The sequence below is a fragment of the Budorcas taxicolor genome, chromosome 13, assembly GCF_023091745.1.
Source record: "Budorcas taxicolor isolate Tak-1 chromosome 13, Takin1.1, whole genome shotgun sequence".
Classification (NCBI taxonomy): Eukaryota; Metazoa; Chordata; class Mammalia; order Artiodactyla; family Bovidae; genus Budorcas; species Budorcas taxicolor.
The window spans coordinates 29,350,024-29,377,085 of NC_068922.1; the positions used below are offsets into that span (position 1 = coordinate 29,350,024).

Sequence of the window (27,062 nt, forward strand, 5' to 3'; positions counted from 1 at the left end):
GTCTCTTGAATATTGTCCCTACGTCATCCCTCTCTTCTCTCCTCCAGGATTTCAACCAAATAGATGCTTCTATTGTTTTTTTCTTGAGGACAGAGTCACTATTACTTTTATCTGAGGATAACTCCAAATGTTGAGAAATGACCCAGGACGTCAGTGATATCTATCGAAGTAAAATGTCAACTGAGTAAATTGACATTTACTCAATTCACATGTCAAAAAATGTCTATTAAGCTTTTAATTTTTATTTGTTTTTGATTCCAATGGGTCTTTGTTGCTGTGCATGGGCTACTCTCTAATTGTGGTGCATGGGCTTCTCATCGTGGTGGTTTCTCTTGCTGTAGGGCACAGACTCTAGCATGTGCAGGCTTCAGCACTTGGGGCATACAAGCTTAGCTGCTCTGTGACATGTGGGATCTTCCAGGACCAGAGACTGAACCCATGTGCCCTGTATTGGTAGGCAGATTCTCAACCACTGGACCACCAGGGAAGACCTATTAAGTAAAAGTAAACACTCCTCCTGCCTATAACTGATCACAAGATGTGCCAAGTCAAAAATAAGATGATATCAGAAAGAAGAATAGGTTTTACTTATTTCTATTAGAAACAGCTGATGGAATTTAGCCTCATTTTACTGAAGTTCTGTAGCCCTCAGTAAGAGCCTTCAGTCATAAATACTAAAAATATGCATCCAACCTCTGATTGCCAATTTTACTAGGTAGGCAAAGCTGTCTCTTCTGGCATTTTATCTTTTCTTAAGGAGCCAGTGAAATCCTAATGAATCAAACAGGTGGGTTTTTTTTGGAGAATTTGTGATTTCTCCAGGCCATTCTTACTAAGAAAACAGCCTGAGTGACAAAGTGATTCCCCACCTCTGGGAACTTTCTTCCTCTAGTTAAGCAGGTCTTTCAGTTCCTCAGGTGCCCTGCACTGCACTATAAGAAGTCAGCATACTGAGAGATCAGCCTGGTCTCTGGGAAACACTCCTGAGGCTCACCAGCTGAGTGATCCAGGGCCTTGACATGACTCAAGGAGCTTCTAGGAAGTAAAAGGATAAAGTCCACTTGGGGGTGGTAATTATTCTTCCTTTCTTTTCTGAATATTTGCAGCTTGCAGAGTTGGAAGTTTGGTATTTTGTTTTTTATTTATTTGCTTATTTTTGGTTGCACCGGTCTTCATTGCAGTGTGTGTGACTTTTTTAGTTGCAGCGAGTGGGGGCTACTCTTTATTGCGGTGCATGGGCTTCTTGTTGCAGTGGTTTCTCTTGTTGGAGAGCACAGGATCTAGGCACACAGGCTCAGTAGTTGTGGGGCATGGGCTTAGATGCTCCATAGCAGATAGAATCTTCCCAGACCAGGGGCTGAACCCATGTCCCCTGCATTGGCAGTGGTTTCTTATCCACTGAGCCATCAGGGAAGTCCCAGAAGTTTAGTATTAGCAGTAAAGTTTTTCTAAGACTTCCTAATTCTTCCTTAAGTTTTAAAACTTTATAAATATCTAGAAAATGAAGACACCAATATTTTAAAACCAAACCTCTCCTCAGACTCCAATTTTCTAGTAAGTATTGAGTGTTCTTGGCTTGATTTGGCTGCAGGGTGTTTACTAGCTAGAGTTTTAGAAATGTTCCTCTTTGTCTTTCTCTGTATTAGGCAGGGATTCAGCTAATGGAAGCACTTCCTGATGACTGAATGTGAGCTGAGGCAGGTGACTCCAACATAACATCTGTCATGTTGCTTCTAATCCATTTCTTCTCCTCTTTTTAAAATAGGGCTTGGAATAATAAAAATAATCAAGAGATTTAAAAGTGTGCTCAAGGCTGATCAGACGTTTTATATCCAAAGAGGTATTGAATTTGGCACTGACCAGAAAGTTCCTGAGAGGAGCAGTTTTGCATCATTTCCTCAAAAAATGGAGAGGAGAGACAAAGCTGAGACAACCAGGTGTGTCACTGCGTGCAGTCTGGGTCTTTCCAGTCCCAGGTGCTCTAACACTCTGCCTTTGGAGGTTGCCCTTTTACATGGAAAGGGGCTTCTCAGAGAAAGCTCATTAGATGGCCATTATCCCCAGGGCAAGGTATTTGTGTTTTTGCCACACCATGTGGCGTGTGGGATCCTAGTTTCCCTAACTAGGGACTGAACCCATGTACCCTGCGTTGGAAGTACAGAGTCTTAACCAATGGACCGCTAGTGAAGTCCTATAAGGTATTGTAAATGGCATCAACTACTCACTATGTAAAATGGTACTGACTTGGTGGTGAGCTTAATGTGAAATTGTAAATCCATGACTTGGCCAAAAATGTGAAAGCAGGATTCCATTTACACCCAGAAGTAGAGTAGAGGTCTGTGTCCCTGGCTCTGTCATCTGAAGCCTCCCAGGTATGCTATCCACTTCCTGCCACTTATGGGTCCACCTGTTTGTTGATGCTGAGAAAATAAGAAAAGGGCTAAAGTGGGGAAGTAGCTCTTAGGATGAATAGGACTTGTGTTCCATTTCCTGACTTGTCACTGGCCAGGTGACCCTGGGCAAGTAACCTAATGTCTCTTGGCCTCAGTTTCTCCAACTGTCAAACCAGGATTAATAGAAAACATTCATTTTTGTTTTGTGGGTTACTAAAACTTTGCCGACTAAGGTCCGTCTAGTCAAGGCTATGGTTTTTCCAGTAGTCATGTGTGGATGTGAGAGTTGGACCGTGAAGAAGGCTGGGTGCCGAAGAATTGATGCTTTTGAACTGTGGTGTTGGAGAAGACTCTTGAGAGTCCCTTGGACTGCAAGGAGATCCAACCAGTCCATTCTGAAGGAGATCAGCCCTGGGATTTCTTTGGAAGGAATGATGCTAAAGCTGAAAGTCCAGTACTTTGGCCACCTCATGCGAAGAGTTGGCTCATTGGAAAAGACTCTAATGCTGGGAGGGATTGAGGGCAGGAGCAGAAGGGGACGACAGAGGATGAGATGGCTGGATGGTATCACTGACTTGATGGATGTGAGTCTGAGTGAACTCCGGGAGTTGGTGATGGACAGGGAGGCCTGGCATGCTGCGATTCATGGGTTCACAAAGAGTCAGACACGACTGAGTGACTGAACTGAACTGAACTGAAAACCAGGCTAAGTATTTTTGAGACATTTAATCAAAATGTAAGGAAGATGCTATGATTGTCCTTATTTTACAGATGAGGACATTGAGACTTTCAGTCACTCGGGTCATTTTCCTAGTGTCATATCAACAGATTTGAATTCAGATCTCTTTGTTTCCACAGGCTGTTGAAAGTGAAAGTTACTCAGCTGTGTCTGACTCTTTGTGACCCCATGGACTATACAGTCCATGGAATTTTCTAGGCCAGAATACTGGAGCGAGTAGCCTATCCCTTCTCTGGCAGATCTTCCCCACCCAGGAATCAAACTCGGGTCTCCTGCTTTGCAGGCAGATTCTTTACCAACTGAACTATCAGGCTGCTGATAGTGGGTTAAATGATCACTAATCCCTCTCAACTCTAAAGTCTTAGAATTTTATGATTTAACCAAAACCAAAAATGAAGAAGGGGAAGACAAAGAGAAGGCAAGTGCAGGTAGAAGGCTTCCACCCAGAGGACTGGCTCAGGAAGGCTAGCTTCCCTTGGTCTTCGTCTGTTTTTCTCAGGCAACACAGGAGATTGGATGGATGCAGAGGACAGGCAAAAGCCCAAGAATGAGAGCGTTCTGCTCCTTCCAGGCTTTGCAGCAATGAGCCCTACCCTCCCAGGCTCTACCTTCTCGTGAGGTCTTGGCCGTGGGTTTGCTGTGGAGGACGGGCACCCCATCGATGTGGGTTCTGAGGGCCCACTGTGACACTGGCCTGGCTCCAAATAAGTGAAGGGAGCTCCTACCCCCACTCCCAAGGCAAAGAAAGGTGGTTTTATCTTGAAATGAATAATCAAACGGTTTCGCTGGTGGCTCAGTGGTTAAGAGTCTGACTGCCAACACAGGAGACACAAGTTTGATCCCTGGGTGGGGAAGAGCTCCAGAAGAAGGAAATGGTAACCCAGTATTCTTGCCCGAGAAATCCCATGAACAGAGGAGCCTGGAGGGCTATAGTCCACAGGGTTCCAAAGAGTTGGAAATGACTTAGCAACTAAAAAAAAAAAAAAAAAAACAGCAATGATCAAAGTGTCTACACCTAATTTTGTGTTTATGGCTTTGTATTGTTTTCCTTATAGAACTCCCCTACTTCTGCTGATTACACAGTCTTCAGGTATGGCAAGGCTATTCTTATTCTGACATTTTTGTTCATGAGAATGCAAGTCATTGAAATAGACTGAAGTAGGGCTCCTTGGCTTTAAAAAATATGGACTGGTTTTAAAGTAATGTTGAATTCAAATCATTTTTCTAGACTCTTCAATAGCTTCCAGAAATAAGGTTCATAAAACGCACCCATTAGCTATGCAGTTTTTACCAAACTGTGGAAGGCACTATGGAAGGCTTTTGTATTCCTTTAAAAAATGACTCAAGTGTTTTTCCAGTAACGGGTTGATACATATGAAGCTCTTATTTAGGGCTGATCCATGGTCAGTGAGTTTGTTGATAATAGGATTAGTTAGAAGGAATGTAGCCTCAAGTACATAATGTCCCTCTTCACAAGAAAACATTAAAATTACCCCTTTGGGGGGACTTCCCTGACCATCCAGGAGTTAAGACTTTGCCCTCCAGTGCAGAGGGTGTGGGCCTGATCCCTGGTCGGGGAGCTAAGACCCCACATGCCCCATGGCCGCCAAAAAACCAAAACATAAAAAACATACTGTAACAAGTTCAATCAAGACTTAAAATGGCTCACATTAAAAAATCTTTTTTTAAAAATTGCCTTTTTGTTTTGTTCTCTTTAAATTAGCAATTATTAACATAAATGCCCTGATACAAGCCAAGGAGATTTTCTCCAAAAGCTATTCTTCCCCCCAAGAAAGGTTTTAACTTATGCTTAAGTTTGTGTAACGTTTCTCATAATTAGTAGTGTTCTATTATTTTATCATGAAAACCAAAATCCTCTTTAAAGAACACATGTAAAGCTGACAAAATCTCAATCATTGTTAGTTTTGGATGCTTGTAGAGATCAACTGGGCGTGCATCACCGGTAGTTCAGCTGGCAAAGAATCCACCTGCAATGCAGGAGACCCTGGTTTGATTCCTGGGTTGGGAAGATCCCCTGGAGAAGGGATAGGCTACCCACTCCAGTATTCTTGGGCTTCTCTGGTGGCTCAGATGGTAAAGAATCCACCAGCAATGCAGGAGACCTGGGTTTGATCCCTGGGTTGGGAAGATTCCCCTGGAGGAGGGCATGGTAACCCACTCCAGTATTCTTGCCTGGAAAATCCCCATGGACAGAGCAGCTTGGAGGGTTACAGTCCATGGGGTCGCAAAGAGTCGGACACAACTGAGGGACTAAGCATAGTGCAGCACAGAGATCAACTGACTAAATGGGAACTTAAAAAAGAGAGAGGCAAGACAGATTTAATCACCACAGTAGAGTTGATTATCTCACATTTGACAAGACTATATACCTTTATAAATAATTTAATCATCAATTTGTAAACTTTACAGGAAGTGTTGAATCATGGATGATGCCAATGTATATATATTGAATGTTTTGTACATATATTTATGTTGAATATATATATATATATTGAATTTTTTACAAAGCAATTATCTGTAATACTAGGTGAAAGGATACTTGGACATTGTGGTAAAATTTCCAACAATTATATGCAGATGCAAAAAGGTGTATTTAATTAACACTCAGAAGGGAGTGAAAATTACGTGCTTTGGAAAACTTACAGATGACTTGAAATTATGAAGACACTGAGATAAAACTGTGTAGATACAACTATTCCCTGAACTGGGAAAAAGGTGATTTCTAAATTAGCATGTCTATCCCTTTTAAATGTGCATATGAAATGTATTTCCTAAATATTAGACATAATTGACTATTTCACTTACATCTATCAAAGTTTATATATACTGTAAAAAATGAATCCATGAAAAATTTTTTTGGCCGTTCTTGTTGGAAAAAAAAAGGCAGTCCCTTTATATATGAATACAGTCTCCTTATAATGAATAAAAATTTCTGTTAAAACACACCTAATTCAGTTAGGACAGGTGAACTGACTTTGCTGCTGCTAAGTCGCTTCAGTCGTGTCCGACTCTGTGCGACTCCACAGACGGCAGCCCACCAGGCTCCCCCATCCCTGGGATTCTCAAGGCAAGAACACTGGAGTGGGTTGCCATTTCCTTCTCCAATGCATGAGAGTGAAAAGTGAAAGTGAAGTTGCTCAGTTCTGTCTGACTCTTAGCGACCCCATGGACTATAGCCCACCAGGCTCCTCCATCCATGGGAGATTCCAGGCAAGAGTACTGGAGTGGGGTGCCATTGCCTTCTCTGGAACTGACTTTACATCATGTTAAATATTTGAATTTTCTCCCTAGGAATGAAAAAGTTGTGAACTGCTTACACCAGAATCGTAATGCACTTTTTAGGTTGGTTTGCTTTCCTTGGGGAAGAGGTGGCTCCACTTACTTTGCCAAATGGGGCCAAGATATTCCTAATTTTGTGGAAGGTATGTGAACTTTTATCAGTAAGTAATTCGCAAGGTCAGATAACATGCACATACAAACAATACAGGTTTCCTTACTGGGGGATAGTTAATATTAATAGATACTCAAGATTGCTCAATAATGTGATTTTTCTATTTCCAGAGCAAGAAATTCTGTTATCTTCCGCTACCAAATTAAACATGTTATACCATTTGTTAAGGCCAATAGGTCACAGAGATTCTGTTCAGACTCTGTTCAGCGTTTTTCTGCCCCTGGTCTCTCTGTCTATTATGCTGTCTGTCTTAGGAATTATCTTTCTTTTTTTATTGTTGTTTAGTCTCAAAGTAGTGTCTGACTCTTTTGCAATTCCATGGACTGCAGCCCATCAGCCTCTGTCCATGGGATTTCCCAGGCAAGAACACTGGAGTAGATTGCTATTTCCTTCTCCAAAAGATCTTCCTGACCCAGAGATCAAACCTGCGTCTCATGCATTGGCAAGTAGATTCTTTACCACTGAGCTTATTGATGGACTGTGAACTTGAATTTTTTATCACAGCAGCATGAAAGTGAATTAAACACCACTCATTTTCTGATTATATTTTCTTATTCCCTGACATGGGTAGCTTAAGATAAGTCGAAAGCTTTGAGGGACAAAACACTGTACCTCTTACCTCTCTGAAACTGTAAGTCGCTCAGTTGTATCCAACTCTTTGGGACCCCCATGGACTGTAGTCTGCCAGGCTCCTCTGTTTACAGGATTCTTTAGGCAAGAATACTGGAGTGGGTTGCCATTTCCTTCTCCAGGGGATCTTCCCCACCCGGGGATTGGACCCAGATCTCCTACTTTGCAGGTAGATTGTTTATAGTCTGAGCCACCACGGAAGTCCCTTATATCTGAGGTCATGGCATCTAATTCTTGGCTGACATTGCAGCACTGTTTTCTAACTTTTGGCTCAGCTGGTAAAGAATCAGCCTGCAATGCAGGAGACCTGGGTTCAGTCCCTGGGTTGGGAAGATCCCCTGGAGAAGGGAAAGGCTACCCTCTCCAGTATTCTGGCCTGGAGAATTCCATGGATAGTATAGTCCATGGGATTGCAAAGAGTCAGACACAGCTGAGCAACTTGCACTTTTCCAACTTTTCCCTCTCTAGCCCTGTGGGAATACATACAGTGCTACTGACTTCTTGGCCTCTTAAAAGTAAAGCAACTATATTCCAACAGAAATTTAAAAAGAAAAAGTAGGCCTCCACCTGCAGTCTAGAACTTGCAACCTGTACCAGGTAATTTACACATCTCTACAACAGGAAAGAGGCTGGAGAAATCGTACTTCACTTCTCCAGAATTTTCCTTTCTTCAGGGAGGTCCAGGTTGCCCCAGCAGTTCAATGATCCCTTCAAACAGGTACTCTGTGTGTGTGTGTTATTCAGCTTCCCTACCTGTCCAATGAGAGGATTTTTCTGCTGTAAGACATTAAAAAAATTTTTTTATTGGATTATAGTTGATTTACAATGCTGCGTTAGTTTCATGTGTGCAGCAAAGGGACTCAGTTATACCTGGATTCACTGTTTTCTTTTTTTTCTTTTTTTATGGACACTTTCCCCATACAGGCTATTACAGAGTATTGAGTAGAGGTCCCTGTGCTATACAGCAGGTTGTTATTTATTTTATATTTAGTAGTGTGTATATGTCAATCCCAATCTTCCAATTTATACCCCTCTTATCCCTTGGTAACCATAAGTTTATTTTTTTACACCTGTGACTCCACATCTGTTTTGTAAATAAGTTCATTTATAGTTTTTTAGATTTCACATATAAGCAATACCATATATTTGTCTTTCTGTGTCTGACTTACTTCACTCAGAGATTGACATCACTAGTGAAGATAACAATCTCTGAGTGAAGCAAGTGTCTGAAGTAGTAAATGTCATCTTTACTAGAGATGACAATCTCTAGGTCCTAGGTCCATTTATGTTGTGGCAAATGGCATTGTTTTATCCTTTTCTTATGGCTGAATTATATTCTCTTTAATTTTTTATTGGAATACAGTTGATTTATAATGCTGTGTAAGGTATGTCTCAGAACTGGAAAGTTGGTTCAATAGCATAATCAAACAAACCATCAAGTGTCAATTACTACTGTCTTTTCAATACTACTATTTTGAAATATTTGCTTCAGATTTTATTTTTACTTTTGATTAAGATCTCTATTAATCTTTTAAAAATGCAACTATTTTTAAAATGGTTTTAGATTTATGAAAAATTTGCAAAGTTGTTCTCAATTATCCCTCACCCAGCTTCCTCAATTATCTTCGACACACAGTTTCGTGTCATTATATTTCAGGGACATTTGCATGGATTATAATTTCAAATGTTAGTTCTTTACCAGTATTTTATTTTGTTTACCTTTCTTAAGAGTTGCCATTTATTCCTGTGTTGGAATACTTTCTGCCTTTTATGATTATCACCTTCTTTTGGGATCTTTTCCTTCTTTCTTTGTTTTCTTATTCCCAGCTCTTTTATTCCTATCCTCCATATCCTTTTAAATACATTGCATCTATTACCTCACAGACAACATTCAGTCATTTTAAAAATAATTTTTGTCCCTTTAATCAATTTCTTTCCAGTATTCTGTCAGCCTTTGTGCAACTGTCTATTTCTGTTCAGGATGTTAAATTTCTGAGTTATAGTGTTTTTTCATATCTGCAATTTCTCATTTGAATTTATATTACAGTTTTGTATTGTTTGCTTTGCTCTGTGAGCTTTTTAAAAAGCATGTTCAATCATTAGCTGAAAAAGTTTGACTCTTACTTTCTTCGTTTTGTGTGTTATGTTTACTTCTACTCATGATGAAGTACATTGGATTTTCCTGACCCACAAAAACAGGTCATTCTGGAACTTCGAGATGTTTTGAGGAATAAACTCAAGTTCTAAAACAGTGGGACTCAAATGCTACATTTTTGTAAGGAGGGGATGAGGAAGGAGATGAACTTACATTTACATATGCATAAAATAGCATTCAAGGCTTATGTTTATAATTGATACCTTTGATTGCCCCTAGCATATTCGAAAGCAGAGACATTACTTTGCTGACTAAGGTCCATCTAGTCAAGGCTATGGTTTTTCCAGTGGTCATGTATGGATGTGAGAGTTGGACTGTGAAGAAGGCTGAGCGCCAAAGAATTGATGCTTTTGAACTGTGGTGTTGGAGAAGACTCTTGAGAGTCCCTTGGACTGCAAGGAGATCCAACCAGTCCATTCTGAAGGAGATCAGCCCTGGGATTTCTTTGGAAGGAATGATGCTAAAGCTGAAAGTCCAGTACTTTGGCCACCTCATGCGAAGAGTTGACTCATTGGAAAAGACTCTGATGCTGGGAGGGATTGGGGGCAGGAGGAGAAGGGGACGACCGAGGATGAGATGGCTGGATGGCATCACTGACTCGATGGACATGAGTCTGGGTGAACTCCGGGAGTTGGTGATAGACAGGGAGGCCTGGCGTGCTGCGATTCACGGGTTCTCAAAGAGTCGGACACGACGGAGCAGCGGAACTGAAGAGCAAGATTTGGAGAGATTTTTGCATTGCAAGCCTTTTTGTACCTCTTGAATATTGAACCATGTATGAATTTAAAGTGCCCTGGAAATTTAAAAAAAAAAAAAAAAATCTGTAAGAAAAAGCAAACCAGCCAGTCAGTTGCTTACTCTGTTTATTAGTTCAAGGGTGCCCTCTTCTGTCACTATAAGTGACGTGCAGTTTATAAATAAATGACAACGTAGAGTTGAGGGGTTCATTTTTCTGATTCTTTGATGCTACCTGGCATCTCTAGGGCTCCTCTCTTCAGCCACTTCCTTCTTCATTTTTGCCATCAGGCCTGCAAGGGACGTCCCTCCCTTTCCAAGGCGCCTCTCTCAGCCACTACAACTCTGCTCCCTCATGCTTTCCAAGCCCCTTTCTCTCCATTTCCAGGCACCAACGCTCTGCCATGGAGGTCTCCCCAAAACCCATGCACTGGAGGAAGAGAGTCCTGCTACGAATATATAAATATATTTTACAAATTATTGAAGGCAATTTCATATGAGGTTTTCAATCAACAGTTGACAGTTTAAGATAAATATTTCACATATTTTTCTGACTTTATATAAATGTCACATACTGTAAATGTTCCTCTGAAGCTTGCTTTTTTCTCCTCTGTTTTTTGGAGATTCATCCCTTGGATATGTGACTCTCTACTTCACTGGCTTTTAACTAGTAATATATTATTCCACTGTGTGATTATATGTGTCTAGTCTTCTCTTTATAGGGATTGAGGTCTTTTTCTGCTATGTGTAATAACTTCTGTGAGCAGTCTCATATACAGTTGACCTTTAAACAGTGCAGGGGTTAGGGATGATGAAGCTCTGCACAGTTGAAAATCCACGTATAACGAGTAGCTGGCCCTCTGTTTTCAGGGTTCAGCATCTGTGGAATGAACCAGCTGCATTTCTTGTAGTACTGTAGTACTTACTATTGAAAAAACTCTGCATATAAATGGACTCCCCCAGTTCAAACTCTTGTTGTTCAAGGGGCAACTGTACGTGTTCATGCATGCATGGGTAAAAATCTGTACTTAAAGGTGGAATTTCTGGGTATTGGAATAGGAATGTCTCTACTCCAAATCGTCCTCCAAAAGAACTGCAAAGATTTTTACTGCCAAACCAGCACACAAAAATTCGTATCCCTTTATATCCTTGACAACACTGTTATTGCCAAGGCTTTTATTTTTTTGCCAATCTGTGCATGAAATTATTCTGATTTTGTTCTATTATTTCCAGTGTTATTGAGATGTAAATGACTGGATAAGCTTGGAGCTTCCTAGGTGGCGCAGTGGTAAAGAATCCATCTGCTAAGGCAGGAAACGCAAGAGACGCAGGTTCAATCCCTGGATCAGGAAGATCCCTTGGAGGAGGAAATAGCAACTCACTCCAATACTCTTGCCTAAAAAATTCCATGGACAGTGGAGCCTGGCGGGCTACAGTCCACGGGGTTGCAGAGTCATACATGACTGAGTGACTGAGCGAGCGCACACACACACACGCATGCACATGGTGAATAAGTTTAAGCTGAACCACATAACTTGACATGTATATATTGTGAAATGATCAACATGTAAGTTTAGTTAACATCTATCCTCTCAAATAGTTTCAGCTATCTTTCCTGTGATAATTTTTCTATCTATTCTCTTGGCAATTTTCAATATGCAATATAATATTGTTAACTATAGTCACCATGTTGTACATTATATCCCTAGAATGTATTCATAGTAATCAAAATAGTATCCTATTGACATAAAAACAGACACACAGGCAAATGCAATAGAATTGAAAGTCCAGAGATAACCTCCCAAATACACAGTCAACAAACGTTTGACGAGAGCGATATGAAAGTCGCTCAGTTTTGTTGGTGGCTTTGCAACCCCACGGACTATACAGTCCATGGAATTCTCCTGGCCAGAATACTGGAGTGGGCTGCCATGCCCTCCTCCAGGGGATCTTCTCAATGCAGGGATGGAACCCAGGTCTCCTGCATTGCAGGTGGATTCTTTACCAGCTGAGCCACCAGGGAAGCCCACAGAAAAGACAGTCTCTTCAATAAATGGTGCAGGGAAAGCTGGATATTCACAGAAGGATGAAACTAGACCATTCTCACCACTCACTCAAAAAATTAACTCAAAAAGAATGAAAGACTCAAACATATGACCTGAAATCATAAAACTCCTAGAAGGAAACAAAGAAAAAGCTCCTTGACATTAATCTTGGTTATGATTTTTCAGAGATGACACCTACAGCCCAAACACAAAAGTGAGATAAATAAATGAGATAACTCCAAACTAAAAAGTTTCTGCACCACAAAAGAATCACCAAAATGAAAAAGCAACTTACCAAATGGGAGAAAATATTTGCAAATAAAAACTCTAAGAAGGAGTTAATAGCTAAAACATATAAGGAACTCATACGACTCAATACCAAAAAAACAACAATTTTTAAATTGAATAAACAGAGGAACTGAATAGCTATTTTCTGAAAGACAACTTACAAATGGCCAACAGGTGCAAGAAAAGATGCTCAACATCACTCATCATCAGGGAAATGCAAATCAAAACCACAAGCTATCACCTCACACCTGTTAAAATGACGGTTCCCAAAATGACAAAAGATAACAAGTGTTGATGAGGACATGGGGAAAAGGGAACCCTTGTGCACTGTTGGTAGGAATATGAATTAGTGAAGTTACTCTGGCAAACAATATGGAAGTTCCTCAAAAAATTAAAAATAGAACTACCATATGATCCAGCAATTCCACTTCTGGGTATATATCGAAAGAAACAAAACTGGTTATCTCAAAGAGATAGCTACACATCCCATGTTCATTAGAGCATTACTTACAATAGCCAAGACATGGAAGCAACCTAAGGGTCCACTGATGGATGAGTGATATAGAAAATGTGATATCTAGATAAATAATGAAATAATAGTTAATACTGAGCTGACAAAAAGGAAATCCTGCCATTTGCAACATCATGGATGGAACTTGAGGGCATTGCTGCTGCTGCTGCTAAGTCGCTTCAGTCGTGTCCGACTCTGTGCAACCCCATAGACGGCGGTCCACCAGCCTCCCCCGTCCCTGGGATTCTCCAGGCAAGAACACTGGAGTGGGTTGCCATTTCCTTCTCCAATGCATGAAAGTGAAAAGTGAAAGTGAAGTCGCTCAGTCGTGTCCGACTAGTAGCGACCCCATGGACTGCAGCCTACCAGGCTCCTCTGTCCATGGGATTTTCCAGGCAAGAGCACTGGAGTGGGGTGCCATCGCCTTCTCCGACTAAGTAAAATAAGTCAGACAAATACTATATGGTATCACTTATATGTGGGATCTAAAAGAACCAATTCAGAGAGGTACAACTTCCAATTGCAAGATAAATTACTCTGATTTTAAATGGAGCAATCCTTGTTATAGGTGAGACTGGCATTTTTCATATATCTGCATAGTTGTTCAGTCGCTCAGTTGAGTCCGACTCCTTGCGACCCCATGGACTGCTGCAGCGTGCCACACCTCCCTGTCCTTCACAATCTCCTGGAGTTTGCTCAAACTCATATTTCTATTTATGCTTCCTTTCCTGTGAGTTTCTCATCAGATTCTTATGCTTACTTTTCCATTTGATTCTCTTCTTTTTATTGATGTATAGAAATTCTTTACATATTTAGGACCCTAATTTTTTAGGTATTGCAGGTTAAAATGTCTTTCCCAAGTCGATGCCACCTCTTTCTTTACATGTTGTATTTTGATTCATGGAAGTCTTAAATTTTAATATAGTCAAGTTTATCTCTCTTAAAGTTTGCACTTCTTACAGCTTACTCTAAAAAGTATACCCTGTCAGTCACAAAGTTATTTGCCAATATTTTCTTCTCTCAATTTTTAAGTATTTTGTCATATTCAAGTTAGAATTGACTTTTCTATATCATGTAAGAGCTAGGTATTTCTTGATTTCACATGAATAATCAGCTGACTTGGTTATTCAGAGACCTACACTTTCCTTCCCACTCATTTTAAATGTCAACACAGTTATAAAGTGAGTTCCCCAGATTCATGTTGATGTATGGCAAAACCAATACAATACTGTAAAGTAATTAGCCTCTAATTAAAATAAATTTATATTAAAAAAATAAAGTGAGTTCCCACATGTGTGTCGTCTATCTCTAAGCTCTTGATTCTGTGCAATTGGTCTATCTGCCTTTCCCATAAATTTAAGGCACTTCAATGCTTGTCCTTCTCAGCCACCCTTGAAACTTGGTGTCTTATACTCCTGATACAAGCCATGATGGTGTGATCACTCACCTAGAGTCCTGGATATCCTGGAGTGCAAAGTCAAGTGGGCCTTAGGAAGCATCACTACGAACAAAGCTAGCGTAGGTGATGGAATTCCTACTGAGCTGTTTCAAATCCTAAAAGATGATGCTGTGAAAGTGCTGCACTCAGTATGCCAGCAAATTTGGAAAACTCAGCAGTGGCCACAGGACTGAAAAAGGTCAGTTTTCATTCCAATCCAAAAGAAAGGGAATGCCAAAGAATGTTCAAACTATGCACCATTGCACTCATTTCACACGCTAGTAAAGTAATGCTCGAAATTCTCCAAACTAGGCTTCAACAGCACATGAACCGAGAACTTCCAGATGTTCAAGCTGGATTTAGAAAAGGCAGAGACCAAATTGCCAACATCCGTTGGATCAAAGAAAAGGTAAGAGAATTCCAGAAAAACATCTACTTCTGTTTCATTGACTACACTAAAGCTTTTGTCTATGTGGATCATGACAAACTGTGGAAAACTCTTAAAGACGTGGGAATACCAGACCACCTTACCTGCCTCCTGAGAAACCTATATGCAGGTCAAGACACAACAGTTAGAACCAGACATGGAACAATGGACTGGTTCCAAATAGGGAAAGGAGTACATCAAGGCTGTATATTGCCACCCTGCTTATTTAATTTATATGCGGAGTACATCATGTGAAATCCTGGGCTGATTGAAGCACAATCTGGAATCGAGATTGCTGAGAGAAATATCAGTAACCTCAGTTATGCAGATGACACCACCGTTATGGCAGAAAGTGAAAAGGAACCTCATCAAGAACCTCTGATGGAAGTGAAAGAGATGGCTTAAAACTCAACATTCAAAAAACAAAGATCATAGTATTCGGTCCCATCACGTCATGGCAAATAGATGGGAAAACAATGGAAACAGTGACAGACTTTATTTTCCTGGGCTCCAGAATCACTGCAGATGGTGACTGCAGCCATGAAATTAAAAGACGCTTGCTTCTTGTAAGAAAAGCTGTGACCAACCTAGACAGCATGTTTAAAAGCAGAGACATTACTTTGCTGACAAAGGTCGGTCTCTTCAAAGCTATGGCTTTTCCAGTGGTCATGTATGGATGTGAGAGTTGGACTGTGAAGAAGGCTGAGCGCCGAAGAATTGATGCTTTTGAACTGTGGTGTTGGAGAATACTCTTCAGAGTCCCCTGTTCTGCAAGGAAATCCAACTAATCAATCCTAAAGGAAATCAGTCCTGAATATTCATTGGAAGGACTGATGCTGAAGCTGAATCTCCAATACTTTGGCCACCTGATGCAAAGAACTGATCCATTGGAAAGGACCCTAATGCTGGGAAAGATTGAAGGCAGGAGGAGAAGGGGATGACAGAGAATGAGATGGTTGGATGGCATCACCGACTCGATGGACACGAGTCTGAGAAAGCTCCATTAGATGGTGAAGGACAGGGAAGCCTGGTGTGCAGCAGTCCACAGGGTCGCCAAGAGCCAGACACAACTAAGCGACTGAACAACAAGAAGCCGTAGACAGTCATTCTGTTAGCATAGGCTCATGACTGGAATTTTAAATTCCCTCTTATGTTTTTTCTCTTCTAGTTATACCATTTACCTTATTGTGAGTCAAACTGCACACATGTGATTCATCCAGTGTTTCTAAATGTTTTTTAAAAATTCTAAATGTTGGAGAGTATTTTTCAGATATGTAGTCTGCTGTAGCTTGTGTTCATTTAATCAGCAAATTCTAAAATGTTTCTCTCCTTACATTTGACTACTATTATTCACATCTTTGAAACTCTTCCCATCATATTAACATAAGCCCTTTCACAGTATCACAGCAACCTTCGTGCCATCTGCACACATTAACCGCCTTCCTTTACTTCCAGTGCATGCCATACGGCTTGCTGGGAGAGAAAGTCGGTTTGAGGAACCTTTTGCAAGTGACATGCATCAGGTGGTTGATGAAATTGCCTGTGCCCTGCTGCCGATTATCCAGGGTGAAAATTTCGCATTTTTTGGCCACAGGTATTTAACCTCTGTTTTAAATTTTTTTTTATTGTTGTTGTTGTTGTTTTTAAACCTCTGTTTTGAAAAACATTTCGGGGACTTTTTTCCACCACAGATCCATGGTTAATGTTGTCCTCTGTGTCTTATGGGATGTGTGCCTTTGTTTTAGTTTGGTTTTGATGTTTCGTCACTGCTTGAAAGAATGATTGACTCAGTATGGTTAGAGCTCTTCTCAAATGAGAAAGTCAGACTGAAAGAAGTCCTAGTAGGGACCGAAAAGATGGAAAGGCCTAGTGCTGAAATGAACGAAACCTCTCCTTCAGGAGTGTGTAAATCCTAGGCTTCTCTTGGTATCTTCTCTTTTGAAAATAGCCCCAGCATGTTGGGTAACTCCGACCAGCCATGGCTTTTACAATTGGCCAGTCTGAACAATCATCTTACTTTTTTTCCCTTTTAGGCAGGAAAGCATTAAGATTTGTAAAATCAAGACTCTAGCAGCAACGTATATCCTATTTATTTTTTAAATTAAAAAGGATATAAATAGTATGTATTTCTTAAGCTAGTTCAGTTCAGTTCAGTCGCTCAGTCATGTCCGACTCTTTGCGACCCTATGAATCACAGCATGCCAGGCCTCGCTGTCCACCACCATCTCCCGGAGTTCACTCAGACTCACATCCATTGAGTCCGTGATGCCATCCAGCCATCTCATCCTCGGTCGTCCCCTTCTCCTCCTGCCCCCAATCCCTCCCAGCATCAGAGTCTTTTCCAATGAGTCAATTCTTCGCATGAGGTGGCCAAAGTACTGGATGGAGTTTCAGCTTTAGCATCATTCCTTCCAAAGAAATGCCAGGGCTGATCTCCTTCAGAATGGACTGGTTGGATCTCCTTGCAGTCCAAGGGACTCTCAAGAGCCTTCTCCAACACCACAGTTCAAAAGCATCAATTCTTCGGCGCTCAGCCTTCTTCACAGTCCAACTCTCACATCCATACATGACCACTGGAAAAACCATAGCCTTGACTAGACGGACCTTAGTCGGCAAAGTAATGTCTCTGCTTTTGAATATGCTATCTAGGTTGGTCATAACTTTTCTTCCAAGGAGTAAGTGTCTTTTAATTTCATGGCTGCAGTTACCATCTGCAGTGATTTTGGAGCCCCCAAAAATAAAGTCTGACACTAAGCTGTAGAATTTTAAGGTTAAGTCATAAATATCAGAGTTCTGTCTGCCTCCTACTCAGTTCGACCTTTGGCAACTTCCTTGGGTTTCTGAATTAAGTTTCTTCCTCTGTGAAACTTGAATGATAATGGCTTCATTTCTGAGGATTAAATGAATAATAACCATAAATTACTTGGTATTATGGTAAGGACCCGGTACATTTTGGCTCCTGAATTATATATACACACAGATACGATTGAGCAAAAAAATCGAAGTATCCATTATCCCAGATAATCCTTCAGAATTTTGATGTGGCTCCATAGTATTTTTGCATGTGGGGATCCTATTTTATATTTCTTCCTAATTATTCCCCCCACTTAAACTATTGCTATGGAGATCTGCTATCACTGCAAGATGACTGTCAATTCCTTTTAAGATAATACTTATTTCTATCTTTTTTTCTGTTATAAAAGCACTCTGATGACATTTTTTGTAGAAAATATAATATACATTTCTTATAAATTTCTTAAGGATCACATGTCCAGAATTTAGGTTAATGATATACACACTGATAGAGCACTTGATAGAAATTTCCAAATCACCTTCAGTTTACACTCCAGCAGCAATGACCATGGAACTGAGTTTCCTTTGTTCATTGCCTGAAGATATTTGCAAAAAAATGCTCTCGATCAATACTGTCTACAAAATATAACTATGTAATGTCTACAGCAGTTCACAAACTTTTTATTCCTGGCATTGCTTTAATACTGGGTTGACCAAAAGGTTTGTTCGGGTGTTTCTGTAACATAGTATGGAAAAACCCGAACAAACCTTTTGGTCAACCCAATACTTCTAGGTGCATTGAGGGGATCAACGAGATTTTATGTGTGGTTTATCTATCAATATTTACCGTATTAGAAAATAAAACTATGAAACTTTCAAGATATTTAACATTAATAATCCCCTTATATGCCGATATAAAGAATACATATTTTATGCAAGACTATATTCTCTCAAAAAAGCACTGTGGGAAGAGTGGCACTATTTTACACTTTGGCACACATTTAATGTCTGGCTTATTAGAAGGCAGCTAAGATTCTCTCTTTTGCATTCCAACTGTGCTGATAACCCATGACATACATAGTATATGGAAAACTCAGCTATGCTCTCATAAAAAAAAAAAAAAGAGAGAGTTTAAAAGGGAAACATTTTAGCAATATTCTAAAAATGGCTTTAACCTCACAGACCACCTGAAAAGGTGACAGGAACTCCTGGAAGTCCCCAGACTATACCTTGAAAACTGCTGATAAATATTCAATACATAGTGACATCTATCTTTCAGGGAGGAAAGGAAATTTAAATTAATTTCAAGACATGGTGGAAATCAGTACTCAATCTTAGTTTGAATTATCTAGGATGTCTTGAAACACTGCTGATGTGGCTGCAAATCATTGAAAACCTACCATTTACAAATAAGTTAGCTATTATTCAACTAATGTAAGCTCTCCTTTGGTCTGTTTCTTGATCGTTGCTGTGTTTATGCTTGTTCTTGTGGATTTCTGATGTATTACCGTGAGTTTTGTTGAATAGTTATTATCATGTTTTTCTTCCCCAAATGTAGTATGGGATCTTATACTGCTTTTTTACCGTGCTACATCTCAAAGAAAAATATAATCTAGAACGGTACATTTATTTGTGTCAAGTATAAGCCCTCCTCATGTAAGTAATTTCATTTTCCTTAGGGAGGGTGGTGGAAAGGAGAGAAGTGCAGTGGGGAAATCAAGTCACTGTTTTCCTTTCTGATGAGTTTTGATCCAGTAGACGCGGTGATGAATAAAAGATACTATTGGTTAATGAAACACTCAAATCTCTTTCACTGTCATCTCATCTTTGCTCTGAAATGCACTTTAACTGTTTCCTGGTCAGTGCCTGCACTGGCCCAGGCATCTCCGATGAAAACTACTGATTCTAAGTGTATTTTCCTCCATTCTGTGTCAGCAGAGAACTTTCAGCAAACTAACTGGATCATTCTTTTCTTTTTAATAGAAAAATGTTCGTTTGTTTGTTTGTTTGTTTTGGCTGTGCTGGGTCCTCATTGCTGTGCACAGCTTCCCCTGAGTTGCAGAGAGCCAGGGCTATTCTCTAGTTGTGGTGCAGGCTTCTCATTGCGGGGGCTTTGCTGTGGAAAGAGGCTCCAGGGCGCACAGTCTTCAGTAGCTGCTGCCCGCGGGCTCAGCAGCTGTGTCACACAGGCTCAGCTGCTCCCCGGCATGTGGGCTCTTCCTGGACCAGGGATTGAACCAGTGTGCCCTGCACTACCAAGGCAGATTCTTTTCCGGTGGTCAGGTACTCCTGTCTGCCATCAGGTTATGTTCTGTAAGTACTTCTGTGTCTGAAGGTGTATTCCTGACGTATCCGTGGAGAGAGACGTACTCCGCGTCCACCTATGTCTCCGCCATCTAGTTCTCCCCACAAGGCAGATTCTTAACCCCTGGACCACCAGGGAAGCCCTGATCAGAGAATTCTCAAGTCACCAAAAGGGAGAGTAGAGAGCGTTCAGTGTCTGAACAGGTGTTTTAGGTGAAATGTCAGACTAATGTTTTTAGTGTTTCATGTCAAAGGCCCAGATTCGTTTCCTCAAAGATGATTTGTGTGAAGAAGAAATTGCCTTTGCACTAAAGAAAATGGGAGGCATGCCTGAGGATCTTGTTGATGACGAGGAACTGAGTCAAGAATCTGTTACCAGAGTGTTAGCAGATCTTCACATTTTGAATGATGCCATCTAAGTCATTAAGGCATGTTTTCTCTTTTTTTAAAATATAATTATCTATGGAAGACGCAGGTTGGCTGTTCTCTGAGGACGCTTATCCAGGAAGGCAGTTTGACTTGTTTTCTTTTGAGGCCCACCTGTGATATTTTTGCCGCCTTAAAATGGAGCCTGGACATGGAAATTACATCAATCAAGGATGAACAGGGCATCTTTATCTTTTTTTAAAAATGTGGTTCAATGTGTGTTGGGTTGGCCAAAAGTTTGTTCGAGTTTTTGCAGAAAATCTTACAAAATCCCCAAATGAACTTTTTGGCAATCCAGTATGCTTTATCACATAAAAAACATTAGTTGAATAAATTACTAATGTCAAAGGATGCTCATCTTCTTAGGGGAACAGCAGAAGGGGATTCCTACTTATTAAATATGTGGAGGTGATTCAGGACAAGGGAGTGATTTGCTTTTGGGGGAATTTTGTTCCAGAACTCATTTGGCTCCATGACACCTGACTATTTCTGTCTCCTAAGAGGTCTCATTGACATTTGATTCTTCTAATAAGACTGAAGTCCTAATGTTCCAGATACTGGCCCTAATAAACTGAAACCACAAGGTTCTCCCTTTTCTAACCTCCCCACAGCAGGTCCTGTGGGGCCAGCATTTGGCCCTCAGTCACTATTATATACCATCATGCATTTCTTCAGTTTTGTCTGGCTCTTGTCTCCTTTGGGGAGGAGCCGGACACACGGGTCTGAGTTCCTTTTCTTTCTGCCACAAAGCCTGGAGCTGAACCTAGGGCCTCCACAGGCAGTGCCTGTGAGTAGAAGTTTATACAAATAGCTTTAAAAAAGAAAAAAAAAGTGGAGCAGACCTGAAGCACCTTGAAAACAGGGACAATCCTGTTCATTTTTATCACATCTCTGTGTTCATGCCAATGCCCACCTCTACTCCACCATTAGGGCCACTAGCTGCCCCAGTCTGTCATCTCTCTCCATTTCTACCCCAACCGTCTGAGCAAATGTGGTCCCCACAGGGCTGTGCTGTCTGTCTTCCTGGCTTAGCATAGAGTCAGAATCCAAGAAACACCATTCCAAGTCTGACATCCCCTACCCCCACCAAAGGAAACGCAATCCAAAGCACTATGGACATTAGTGAAATAGTGTAGGCAAAAGCTGCTTTTTAATTAAGTCTCGTACAAACATGCCTTCTGTGGAGGCTATTCACCAGGATCCAGACCCCTGGCCTAGTGGCTGTGAGATTTGGACCCAGGGTCCCGTCTCTCAGAGGAAGGGATGCTGAGAGTAAACCCCTCAATGTGTGGTGGGTGAGGATGCAAGGAGGTCGTGTTTAGGAGACGCCGTGGATATGGCACACAGCAAACCACCCTTGATTTTTAAAAATCCAACCCAATAATTCACTACCAGAGGTTCTGGTGACTTTGGGGAATTAACATTTGTTAAGAAGAACCCTGAGTGTTGGAAAGGGAGCCAAGGTTCAACAACAGACCCTGAGAGAAATTGAAATAGAGAAGTTCATGACTCATGGGTCGTGGAGGAGGTCCACGGCGCACCTAGTGGAGCCACATGGGGAGGTCAAGGCCGACTGCAGGCAGAGAGGTGGCTGGACCTGATGGACATGCCCTTAGGCGCGGGTGGAGAGCTTTGGGGTTCCCCGGCTAAGTCCGGATTGGTCAATTCAAACCCCAAAGAGCTGGTTTTGGTAAACTTCATGGGAGGTTTATCTAAAAGGTACACAAGGGAAGGCTCTAGGGGGCCCAGAGCAGCTGTCACCTAGGCCGCTGGGGGAGGGTCACAACAGGAACTCACCCGTTTGTGATTCTGCACGTGCTCCAGGAGGGCTGAGTGTAAGGTCCAGGCTCTCACAAGCTGCCTGGCTGCACAGCGTGGCTGCTGAGGCACCAATATTATAAAGCAGTTTAGCTAAACTCTCAAGAGCTCTCAAAAGAAACCTCCCCAAGACTGAAAATAAAAGTCACTCACAAGGATATTCCACTCGCAGAATTTAAAAAAAAAAAAGTGTTTTAACAGTCTCACCCTCTCCGCAGCGAATCAAATCTCAGGAGCTACTTACAAGGATTCACATCCTCTCTTCAGATCTCAAATGTCCTAAGCTTGTTCTGGATTCTCTTCATTCTGCTGCTGCTCCTTCCCCTTCCTCGGTCTGCTTTCCTCTCTCCACCTCTCTGCAGCACTCAGCTTTTCCCAATATACAGGAAATCAGGCCTGGAGTGTCCCTCCACCCTCTCCTTGCCCATCACCCACCCCGCAAGGCTTAAAGCCTGGAGGTCAAAAGAAAAATCCGAGGCAGGAGGGAAGGCTTTGCAGCTCCACTTCACTCAAGCTGTCCTCCTGTCCTACTCGGACAAACACACAGTCCTCTTCTCTCTCTGGGACCCTGACAACACACACGTCAGGCTGTCTGTCATCATCCCAGGGCTCTCAGATGTTCTCCTTAAAACATTTTTTTTCTTTTCGTTTCTCTTTGGATCATTTCTATTAACCATCTTCACGTTGACTTTGCTCAGCTGTATCAAATCTACTGATGAGCTTGTCAAAGGAATGCCCTATTGCTGCTCCTGCTTATTTCTAGAATTTCTTTTGGACTCTTTCTTGCAGTCTTCACCTCTCTAGTGAACTTCCCTATTTGTTCACATATGTCGATCTTTCCTGTGAAACCCTTTGGCATCTCCATCATAGCGACTGTCAAGCCCTTGTCTGACAATCCCAACATCTGGGTCTTATTTGAGTCTTGCGCATGTGTGCTAAGTCACTTCAGTCATGTCCGACTCTGTGCAACCCTATGGACTCTAGTCTGCCAGGCTCCTCTGTCCGTGGGGTTCTCCGGGCAAGAATACTGGAGTGGGTTGCCATGACCTCCTCCAGGGGATCTTTGCCACCCTGGGATTGAACCGGAGTCTTTTATGTCTCCTGCTTTGGCAGGTGGGTAAGTTACCACTGGGCCACCTGGGAAGCCCATTTAAATCTTTTTCTTGTAATTACTTTGCCTCTTGACAATGGAGTCATTTCTTGCTTTTTGTGTCTGATCATCTTTTTTTTAATTTAAAGCTAGGTATCATGCATAAAACAGATATTCTATTGAAAAATATCATGCATGAAACTAACATAAATATATTTTATGATTTGAGCACATCTCCTCTGGCAGGCCATGAATGTGGGGAGTTGGGTCAGTCCAGACTGGAGCTGAGCTGAGTTTCAGTTTTGTTGCTACTATGGGTACACTTCAGGGCAACGGTTCTCCCACGTTACTGTGTGCTTACTGTGGAGACTGGACTGGAGAATTTTTCTCAATTTTTCTGTCTCTCTCCAGGCTCTCCCTACTGACAGCTGTAGTTTGGCCCCCTGTGTGTGATGCTAGCCTCTGAGGTAACAAGGGGAGCTGTTGGACATCCGAGCCAATCTTCAGCTTCAGTCTTAGTCAGGTCCTCTGTGTCTAGGCCTTGTGGGTGGGTCTGGTGGGTATTGGGTGGAAGTTTCCAGTCCCTCCCCAGTAGTAGAAGACTTTGCCTTGGCTTTTGTATAGAATTGGGGGCCTGGTGGCTCAGCTGGTAAAGGATCCACCTGCAATGCAGGAGACCCCAGTTTGATTCTTGGGTCACGAAGATCCCTTGGAGAAGGGATAGGCTACCCACTCCAGTATTCTTAAGCTTCCCTGGTGGCTCAGATGGTAAAGAATCTGCCTGCCTGTGGGAGAACTGGGTTTTATCCCTGGGTTGGGAAGATCCTCTGGAGGAGGACATGGCAACACACTCCAGTATTCTTACTTGGAGAATCCCAATGGACAGAGGAGCCTGGCAGGCTACAGTCTATGGCGTTGCAAGGATTCAGACACAACTGAGTGACTAAGCACAGCACAGGGGGCCCAAGACTCTTCCCATTCCTTCCCCCAGGGTAGAGGGTTATGCTTCCATCCCCTACATCCATGGGACTTCCCATGTGCCCTGGGTGGGGGGCGTGGAGGGGGAGTGTTTGATGCCCCTGCTCCAGCAACTGAGATTTCCACTTGGCAGGAGGGGAGGACTTGACTGGGGGCAGGGTTAGTGTCCATCTGATGGTCACATCCCATTTCCTGCTGCCCACCTGCCCTGGAGAGAGCGCTATTTCTGACCTTCTGCCTTGTTCCTAGTCTTTCTCATGAACCCCTAGTGGGGGCCATGGACAGAAGCCTGTCAGTGTGAACTGCATCTGACACATCACCCCATGCTTGGTCCCCAGCACCTGAACATTTGTAGCTGGTTCCTTCTCACCCACATGGACAGCAGACACCCCTTCATCCTGTGCTCTGCCCACATGAGCCAGTCCATGTGACCCATCTCTCCTTAGAAGGCCCAATTTTCCTTGGAGTTCGGTTTCTGGTTTGCCTTGCAAACTCAGCTTCCTGATGAGTTCAAGAATTTATGGTTTTGCAGTTTGTAGGGCTTTTTTCTTTGTTAGGCTACAAGTGGCGCTCCTGGTTTTCTACATTCCAGGCAGAAGTGGGAATTCTTGCCCGGACTATTGAAAGAGACAATCCTTTGTCCCCTTCAGTCTGCTCCACACATTGTACCAAAACGGATGACTGTCAAGTCCAGTCATGATGTGCCTTGCACTAAATTCTCCTGGTGGCTTCCTGACTCTCTTAGGATGACCAAATCCCTTCAGGAGACCTACACGTGGCCCTTGCTTGCTTATTATTATTTCTTTTTGGGCACACCACGTTGCATGTGGGATCCTAGTTTCCTGACCCAGGATTGAACCTGCACCCCTTGCATTGGAAGGTTGGAGTCCTAACCACTGGACCACAGGGAAGTTCTCTCGCTTGCTTCTTCGACCTCAATTTATCCCAATTCTCCATTCACTCATGGAACACAAGCCGTTTGGTTTGTGCTTACCTGGTCCCTCTTCCCCTACCATCTCTCTGCCCGTTGCCAAGTTTTTCCTATCTATTCAGATCTCACGTCTAACTCCATGTTCCAGGGAGTCCCTACTTGATGTCACTCCACCCCCACTTGTCAAGTGTTCACAGATCACCCTGAACTTGGTGACTCATCTGTTCAATCGTCTGGTGACTTCATTAATGTCTGTCTCCCCAGCCAGTCTCTAAGCTGCAGGAGGAAAGGGACCGTGCTTACCCAAGTGTCCCTAGGGACTAACACAGCACCCAGCACCAGCTCAGCGAATGGTTTCCTGCTGTTGTGATGAAACTGAGAATCAGCAGAATCAACTCAGGGGCCCTATGTCCATAAATCTGCTTCTGTTCTGTACACAGCAACCCTCTGCCAAACAATGGAGGGCTGGGGGATAGAGAGGTGGCCATTTCAGGGAAATGACAGTTAAAGATACTATATAGCTAGTCCCATTTTGTGTTGGACTGGGTACCCAGGTGCCACCTAACTGCACCTGACTGTTCTAGAAGCCAGAAGATCTTGGAAAATAACCTGGACCACAGTGACTCTCAGACAGGTGCTGACATGTATATGCGCCATGGATTAAAAAAAATAAAATGTTTATATTGCTGTAAACAGTAAAAGGGAAGGAAGTGAGGACTTGTTTGATTTAAATGAGCTTATTAATAGGAAAAGATTCTAGGGGGTGTCTATTATGAAATGTTACTAACCAGCTCCTTTATATTTGCAGCTGTGACACACCCTCTAAGACTCGTCTTTCTTGTGACATAACATGCTTTTCTGGATCTGAAGATATACCAGTGGTTATGGAAGGTGAAATGATTTTGATGGTTTGAGGTGCTTTATTGAGATATCTGATGATTTCCATACCAGAGGTGCTGGCATGCCTTACAGCACAGATCTGATTTTTTAAAACGTCCTGTACTAGTATATAAATCCAGTCACACACTTTTTTTCATACACTACAAGGGGATGTGTGATATCCATGCTTCTTTTTTATCCTTAAACTATTGCCATACTTCAAGTAAGTGTCTTTTTTAAACAATTCACTTGTATAAAAATGGTCTGGTCAGTATAGGGCACAAACGCCAAACAAAAGTATTAGTGTTAACAACAAAACTCTCAACTGGCAGTTACATGGAGTAGAAAAGTGGTCCCAGTTTTATCTGGTGTAAATGGAGAGATGTCAGTGGTGTGTAAAATGAGAGAAGGCAGGTGGTACCGCTGTGTACATCGGGTCTCTGAGAGATTAAAAATTCAGGATGCACGGAACATGAGTCCATGGAAGTAACCCTACCACTAGTGCACTCTTAGAAAAGTAACACCCGGAAGTAAATCTGTGGGTGGTGGCGTCATCTGTTATTAAATACAATTCTGTTTTTTCAGCCTGGAAAGATGTAACCAGTGGAAGTGTTGTGCTTCCAGGACGCCACTTCTATCTTCTGGAACCTTCCAACACAAGCTTCATCAAGCATTACCTAACCAAGACTCTAGAACTATCAGTGCCCACCTCTTGACAGATATCTCCCCTTCTTGGCCTTAAAACAGTCCAGTTGATTGTCTGCTACTCATCTCCAGTTTTTCAGAGTAGCTTAGGAGTTTGTTTCAGAGATTGGAAAATGATACATTTGCTGCTGTCAGGGTGATGTGTTATCTACAAATGTATTTCCCCACAGAGCATTTACGTATCTGGGGGATGAAAGACGAATGGGTCAAGAATACTTCCGGGAGGGTCTTTCTTCTTTGTATTAGAATCTCATTTGAGTCTCATCTGTGGAAGGTTTGTCAATGAAATTCCTGCTTGGTCAATG

The 27,062-nt window shown here is 42.1% G+C and overlaps 1 protein-coding gene across 1 annotated transcript; it reads left to right on the plus strand.

Moving 5' to 3' along the window:
* Positions 1-1,905: 1,905 nt before the first annotated feature.
* Positions 1,906-26,768, plus strand: OLAH (oleoyl-ACP hydrolase). Its single transcript, XM_052651156.1, has 6 exons — positions 1,906-1,937; positions 6,445-6,575; positions 16,289-16,427; positions 19,185-19,211; positions 25,982-26,064; positions 26,638-26,768. The coding sequence occupies exons 1-6, from the start codon at positions 1,906-1,908 to the stop codon at positions 26,766-26,768; spliced, it is 543 nt and encodes a 180-aa protein (XP_052507116.1).
* Positions 26,769-27,062: the final 294 nt, after the last annotated feature.